The sequence below is a fragment of the Lotus japonicus genome, chromosome 2 (assembly GCF_012489685.1).
Source record: "Lotus japonicus ecotype B-129 chromosome 2, LjGifu_v1.2".
Lineage (NCBI taxonomy): Eukaryota > Viridiplantae > Streptophyta > Magnoliopsida > Fabales > Fabaceae > Lotus > Lotus japonicus.
Window position 1 is genome coordinate 76589391 of NC_080042.1, and position 8079 is coordinate 76597469.

At 35.4% G+C, this 8079-nt stretch overlaps 1 protein-coding gene across 2 annotated transcripts; it reads left to right on the forward strand.

Annotated features, from left to right (window-relative positions):
- Positions 1–522: 522 nt before the first annotated feature.
- Positions 523–5752, forward strand: LOC130739712 (squamosa promoter-binding-like protein 6). 2 transcript variants are annotated; one of them, XM_057592093.1, is made up of 4 exons: positions 523–760; positions 1415–2112; positions 2765–2901; positions 5048–5752. In XM_057592093.1, the coding sequence occupies exons 2-4, from the start codon at positions 1469–1471 to the stop codon at positions 5605–5607; spliced, it is 1341 nt and encodes a 446-aa protein (XP_057448076.1). In that variant the 5' UTR covers positions 523–760; positions 1415–1468; the 3' UTR covers positions 5608–5752. The 2 variants fall into 2 exon arrangements, with proteins under 2 accessions (XP_057448076.1, XP_057448077.1); XM_057592094.1 differs by having other exon boundaries at positions 523–681.
- Positions 5753–8079: the final 2327 nt, after the last annotated feature.

The following is an 8079-nucleotide window of genomic DNA, read 5'->3' on the forward strand; positions in this document are numbered from 1 at the left end:
TTGGTCCTCCAAGCGGCAACCCACTCTCTCTCGATCTAGTGCTGAAGCTGAATATCGCGGTGTTGCTAATGTTGTCTCCGAGTCCTGCTGGATCCGCAATTTACTTCTGGAGCTTCATTTTCCTCTCTCTCAGGCAACATTGGTCCACTGTGACAATGTTAGTGCCATCTACCTCTCTGGGAATCCCGTGCACCATCAGCGTACCAAACATATTGAGATGGATATCCACTTTGTTCGGGAAAAGGTCGCGCGTGGCCAGGCTCGCGTCCTTCATGTTCCTTCCCGTCATCAGATTGCGGACATTTTTACCAAGGGCCTACCTCGGCTTCTTTTTGATGATTTTCGTTCCAGTCTCAGCGTCGGTGAACCTTCCGCTTCGACTGCGGGGGTGTGATAGAATAAGATATTATTTATTCTCTTTGTAATTACGCCTGTAATTAGGGTTTAATATTTATTGTTAGTCAACTAGGTAAGTTATATATATAGGGTAAAACATTTCCTTCAGGTAGTAGTAGTAGAGGAAATCATGCTGACTCATGCTGTCTCTGCCTCAACAACGTTACCACAGTTCTGAGGAAAACCTCTCTCTCTCTCTCTCTCTCTTTCACTCACTGTTCACTCTGCTGTGTGCCAAAACCAAAACCACTCACAAGGTGCCACCACTTGTCAGGTTCCTTCAAGGTACCACCTCTTTTACTGCATGGATCCTGTTTGGTTCCCCGAGAAACCGTGTTGGTTGAAAGATAGAATCATGAACCAGGTAGATGGACAATTCATTTCATTTTCCTCAATCTGTCAACTACTGTCCAGTTTTGCATTTTTCTAGCGGTTTGTTTCGTTTTCCCTTTGAAGAAAAATGAGTCCTTTCAACTGATTCTTATCTGGGCATGCTCATTTCATGCCTTTCTTCTGCAGCTCTGCAGTTTGAGCTTCCACTGTTTTTGTTTTGTCAATTGGGGTTTCAATGTGATTAGAGTTTTGGGTTGGATTTTGTTCAATCTTTTGAAATTTGTCTTTTTGATTACTTGGTTTACCTGATTGTCAAACTCTCAATGTCCATGTTAAAAAAAGTTTAGATTTTTGGATGCTATTTCTGGCTAGCAGTTGTGGATTATGATTTTTCTGACTATAATACTAAGAGGGATCTGATTGTATTTTCTTTTCTTTTCCTCTTATTTTGGTAGAAACATTTATTCTCACATTAGTATTGGGGAATTTGTCATGTTGTTCACTGGTTTCTTTTATCTTGTTTCCCTAGAGTTTATTATGTACATGTACTTTATTTGGCTATAGCTATAGGTTTGTGTTTTATAGTGTGAAGATGCCTGAATTTGGTGTGATAAAATGAATATATATCTATATAAAGCTTTTGATTTTAGCAAAGGAGTAATCTATTTCTTTCCAATTGTGATAGGCATAGGCTTCTTTATTACTTACTAGCTTCCGAGGCTTCAATTAAGTGGTACTAATGGAATCTTGGAGTAATGTCCCTGAAGAGAAAGGCTATTTGTTCCCTGATGAAGTGGATTTTTCCCTTGATGCTTTTATGAGAAGTACAAAAACATTGGTTGAATGGGACAACAAACCCTCTTGCAACTTTGAGAGAGATGGATTCAAATCAGACAGAGAGGTAGTTCAAAGCATGGAGTATGTGGACTTGGGATTTCCTCTGGAGACATCAAGCTGTGAACTAGACAGTAATTCTAGTAGAAGAGGGAATTCCTCCACCCATGTTATTGCTTTGGATTCATCCTTGGGGGATGAAGAATCTGAGTCACAGCATTTTAGTTCTCTAGTTGAATCCAAAACTCATTATTCCTCACTGATTGATCTGAAGCTAGGGAGATTAGCAGATTGTAAAGGTGCAAGCAATGAAGATGTAGGAGAAAGGTTCACTTTAACATCTAGACACCCAACCACCGCGCTTGCAAAGAGAGCTCGGACTTCCAGCTTACCTGCTCAGGCTCCTGTGTGTCAAGTTTTTGGTTGTAACAAGGATCTTAGCTCCTCAAAAGATTACCACAAAAGGCATAAAGTTTGTGATGTTCACTCCAAGACACCTAAAGTTATTGTCAATGGCGTTGAACAGAGGTTTTGTCAACAGTGCAGCAGGTATATTTTTGGGTTCCTTTGTGTTAAAATTTCATTGTTATACGTTTCATACAATCAGGTGGTGATCTCATGATATTAGATAAGATCCTTAGATTAGTTAATTGCTATGGAATCTGAATCCTGTTGATGCCATAGCAATTCCAATTAAAAGTATTAGGGTCTATTTAGTTTAAAGAAATGTTTTTTGTTCCTATTGTCTGTTTCACTAATAAGTACAGAAACGATATTGTTTACTACTTTCAATTATCTCTACAGGAAATGCTGTTACTGAAATCATTAAACAAGGGTGAACATGAAGCAACACTGTTGCAGTTATGATAAATTAGAAAATAGAAATAGATCGCACATTCTTAAACCATACAGGCCCTTAGTGCTTCTCATATTTTTTAGTTTCATATGGCTTCCCTAGTGGTTCTATGGATTTGTATTTTTATAGTGTTCTCTTTACCTACCTCAAATGTGGTGCTAGTTAATATGACAACGACAATAGCTAATTAATCAATTTCTGATCAATCAGTGTATCTAATACAGCATAGATTAATTATATTGCATTCAGGTGACATATCTTCTTGGCTTTGATGTTAATGTTTACAAGTTGAATTTCATTGTTTTTATTGGATCGAATTTCACCTTTTTTATGTTGTTATTTTAGGTTTCATTTGCTGGCCGAGTTTGATGATGGTAAGCGCAGTTGTCGCAGACGTCTAGCTGGACACAATGAACGTCGAAGGAAACCCCAGTTTGATTACATGACTGGTAACAAACACACAATTCTTCAGTCATATCAAGGTATAAAAATCCATTCAGCTTGGACCTTCATTAACATTGATAAGACAGAATTCAAACTTCAAAAGTTTCTACTTTTAAAACTTTGCTTTCTTGTCCAATTGAAAATTTTGTTATATTGGTAATTTCTTGGTGTGTATCTTGTCATTTAGCACCTTTGGGTTTCATGGGTAACTTGATAAGCACTTTTTTGTATTTTGACCATCCTCATATCTAACATCCTTGGCATAAATAGTTAAATACAATTTAAATGAATATTCAGATGTGAAAGGCTAAAGGAAAAATGAAATTTTAAGATATAAGTTAGTAATAGTTTTATTAAAGAAAGACAAGGAAAACTCATTCAATAAGGTCTAGGGCTCGAGGCACTTATAATGTTTAGTAAATTATGCTCTAGTGTGAAGTGTTAGACGGTTCACAGAGGAGCATGCTTGGAAAAGAATTAGGGTAGGTAGTTCACAAAGAAAAACACATAGAGAAAACCCTGACCGTTTTTTCTTAGATTTTATTGTGGCTGATAATCAGTTGGACATTTTTTCAAAGTTTGATGTACCCATGAATAAATGATTTTGCCATGAAGCAGTCAATACAGTAACCTGAAAAACTAGAGCTATTTCAGAAATGATATCATGATGTTTATGATGATTTCAATCTGATGTTAATTTTCCCACACTAGGAATGAGATATAGGCAAAAGATCATATAATCTAGAACCCACTAGGTAAGCAAACATTAAAATTCATCATATGATGGAACCCGTTTTCTTAAGTTTGAGTAGCTTACTTTAAATCACATTTGATTGGATATTTGCAGTAAATTTGAGTTGTTAATAAGGCTTAGGGGTCTAATAAACAATATTCTGAGCAAGTATAATCACTTTTAAATATAGTTAAGAATTGATAAGTTTGGTGCATAAAATAAGTCAATATAAATTTAATTCTTAATCACCATGCATAGCTTAAAAATTGCTGGATTTCTTCATCAGGAGGCATTCATAACCATATTACTTAGGATTTTGTGGGAAGGTTAGGTACTTAGGTGTATCTGTTTATATAACTACGTATTGGAGGACTGCCAGTAGAATTGATCTATTTCTTAATTAATTACTAAAAGAATTTTGAACACTGATGTGAATTTTTAACTTTTTAGCTGATGCAGCACGATATGACACTGATAGGCTTGTTATTTTTTAATCTTTTGCTTATATATTTCTTTTGTCTTCTATGCGCTCTTCTGCATGGTTGTTATATTTTTCTTTGAGCCCATGGTATTGTATACAGGCTGTGTAGTAGAAATCTATTTACTTGATCCTCAAGGGCACAAGTCTACATCAGTTTTGGCCTTTTCTATAGTTGCCTCTAAACATAAACTACAGATATCATGCATGTTTGTCACTATAGAGGAGATATGTCATGAACTTTGTCAAATAGTGCATAACTAAATTAATCATTATGCTATAATTTGTTCTTTAGAGCATAAGGCCATTTAAAGAAAGTGAAATGTATCTTCATATAACAGTAAGATTGGCCAATACTATAGGAAAATTGGGTCAACTCAAGCTAAGGTAGCTCCTCCACTGAAAGCTTCTTTTATATTCCTTGTCCATATTGGTTCTTAAATTATGTTATCACTTTATCTTCTCATGATCGTGGTCCCGGGGAATGACGTGGACCATTTAAAAAGTGTTTGTCTATTAGAATTTTTTATACCCAAAGTTCACGTCAAACATACCTGTGTTGATGATTGGTTCTCCTTGACAGGGTATTATTTAAAAGATATATTCAATTCATAATCTCAAGAGAAGTTCACTGTTGGAATGTTTTCACAAGGATGAAGTTTTCTCTATAATCTGAGGTTACCTACCCAATAATTAAATTGGATGAGAAATGTAAATCCACATAAGAGTAATATATGATTACTTAAACAAAGCACAGGGGTCTTCATTACAGAACATACCCCATTTTGAAAATAATAGTGCCCAAGAAAATTATTGGAACTACTGCTGCTAGATGCCTAGATCTATGTTTTTAGGCCAGAAATTATTAGTGCCCTTTACTTGCTTTTTTCTGTTGGATGTTTGGTGTTCATACTTGTTATTATCTTCATATTTTTCTAATATGAATCTAAACTTTCACTCAATGTGTTACCAGGCACCAAGTTTCTGGGGTCTTCATTACAGAACATACCCCAGTTTTCCTTTCAAGACATATTTCAAAGTAGCATCCTTTTCTCAGGGAAGCAGGATCAAATCTATCATAGTGAACATGTCAAATTGGAAGAGGAATTTTGCAGCCCTCTACTAGCAGCACCCGTCACACTTGATCAGGAGTTATCTAGCTGTGCTCTCTCTCTTCTGTCAACTCCATCGTCGCAGAATCCATCACGCCACTTAACAGGAAACCCCCTTATCTTTCAGGGAGCCTTCAAAGATGACCAAGTTTCTGCATCTCCTTTGAGGATAAACTCTGAGGAAGTCATCAAGAATGGATCCACAACGCCTTCTTCTGATGCTGGTCGCACTCTGCAAGTCCAAAGAGATGATATTTGCCAACCATTAGAATCATTCAATAACAAAGATTGCCTTTCCTCTGAACATGGAACTAGTGTTGATCTGTTTCAGTTGTCTTCTAATCTTCAGAGGGTGGAGCAGCAGAGAAACTCTGTTTTGGTAAAGTGGGAAATGGAGAACTATTGTTTCCCAACCGTGTAAAGGCTTCTTAGGCTTAAAGTGTCATTAACATGTCTAATTGTTTGATACCTATATTGTAATGCTATATTAGTAGAACTGTTTTATCAGTGTATTGGTTCATTTATGGCACAGAATGGGATCAATGATGAGGAATATCTTTAACTAACCATGGTAATGGAATTCAGATTGGGGGAATAGAAAGCCAAGAAAATTCAACTGTATACTAGAGATATCACTCTAACATGTTGAAAAGGAGCCATTTGGGTTAAGTTGTGCAAAACTGCAAACAATTTAGTGTGTTTGAGTACCAGTTGAATGTCCACATGAACAAACTTTCATCACGGTAAACCGTAATAGTTTCATTCACTTTGTCCTAAAGTGTTTGCAAATGTTCAATTGGTGTCAATGATTATCCTAATATAGTCTTAGTTGATCGGCCTCCGATAGTTATTGATTAATAGTGGAACTATGTATGGCAATACACTAAGAATTTTGTGAACTGCCTTAGACTGCATGGTAGTGAAGCTCAGGTTCATGTCTTTTTTCGCGTGAAAAGTTGATGCCTTTCATTTTTATCAAATCATTTATTATATTATTTTTTCTATTCCTATTTTTCTTGGTGAGAGTAGAACTCAGTCATAGTCAAAGTGTATTGTAGTCATAAGTAATTTTTTGGGGATTTTTGTTAACTACTCTAGATGTTTAATTCAACAGTTGTATTTTGGAGGGTTTTAGTGTGCATTTGGATTTCCATATAACTCAATGTGGATCCACGTTGAAGTAAACACATTAAAATTTTGTTATTTTGATTCACGTTAAGCTTAACATGATAATGATACGGTAAGAGATGTGAAATTATGTTTGTGTTCGTGTTCGGCGCTCAAATATAAAACAAATACACGCAGAATTAGGATAAAAAAACAAGTTCTTGGTCATGTTTCAGGCTTGGTGCATTCAAAGAGTCAAAAGAAGATGCAAAACAGAATCAGGACACCATAAAGTAGATATTATTAAGGTTAACTCAATAATTTAAGGTTCAATCTTTAGGTAGTGGGCTCTTCGGTGGTTCAAGGGAGAAAAAATATAGGCATGATTATGAGTGGATTAAATTAAGTATGAGTGTTCATATCCTTTAAGGACGTGTTGTTACCTTTTCCCAATTTTGCCAAAGTTTTGCCTTTATGATCTGAAAAGTCTAAGGCTATTCTTCACCTTGCATAATTTCTTGTTTAAGGGAATTCTACAAAAAAAATGTCCCATTTAGGTATTGTTCCAAGTGTTTTTGCATCCTTATGCACCAGGGAATCCCTTTACAACCTCACCAGTGGCCATAATAAAGTAAGCAAATTCCGAGAAGCAACCCTGAATTTTAATTTAGATTAGTAAAATGCAACTTCCACTTCTTGCAGTGGATTCCATCATCACATAGCACATATTGATTTGCAATATTGAATCATCATTGCAAAATATTCTGAGCTTCCCAATTCACGTGTGGTCGATCGGTCTTCATATACCAACCACAAAATTATTCTTAACTATATTTTCATGTCATGTAATCAGGAAATTAATCCATCATCACGGGATCAATGCACAAAGCAATAAGGGATTGATTGACTAATGAAACTTTTCCTATTCACAAGAGTCGTTAATCCGACCTTCAACCATTTATTTAAAAGATGCAATGTTGAGTTCAACTGATGGGGTTTAATAATATATATATATATATATATGAGGAATGCTAATGCACACTCACCACTTATCGTTCATTGTTTTCGTCCCATGTGGACTTCATGGGTTTTGACAGATTTATGAAATGTTTTAATTTCTTATCTCTTTTTCAATTAGGTTCATTTTGAAGAAGGAAAATAAGTTGGATTACTTTTTTAATGTGTATGATTACAGTAGAAACTTGAATTGCTTGAATGATGAAAATTGGAAAGATGAAAATTGGAAAAACAAGATGAAAATTGAAACGTCTACCAGCCTACCACGCGTAGCAAAAAAAAGCTTCTAAAGAGAAGAGATTTGAATTATTTCCAATTTTCTTCTTTCCAGGTTGATGGTAAACGTTTCAATTAATATAACTAAATCAATTTTTTTTTCTTCCTTTACACCGAATGTTGGTTGGTTGGGTGTGGGAAGAAGAATGTGAGAAGAGGAAGAAGAGAAGGTTAGATGAGAAAATGTATTGGAGTGTGTTGCACTGATTGGATGTGGGAAGAAGAAGAGGGGGAACAAGAGAGAGAAAATGTTGATTGCTAAATTACTTTAATACTCACTAGAAGTCAATTATATTCAAAAAAGTAAAACTGGTTTTTTTGTCCTTCTAAAAAGGTGTAGAGTGCTAATGCACACCTTTTAAAAAGAGGGTGGGTGTGCATTAGCATTTCCTATATATATGTGTGTGTTGGTGTTGTATTCTCGTTAATCATATATAATGATAATTGATTACTATACAGTCATCTTTCACCAAAAAAGAAGTAAGAACTATAT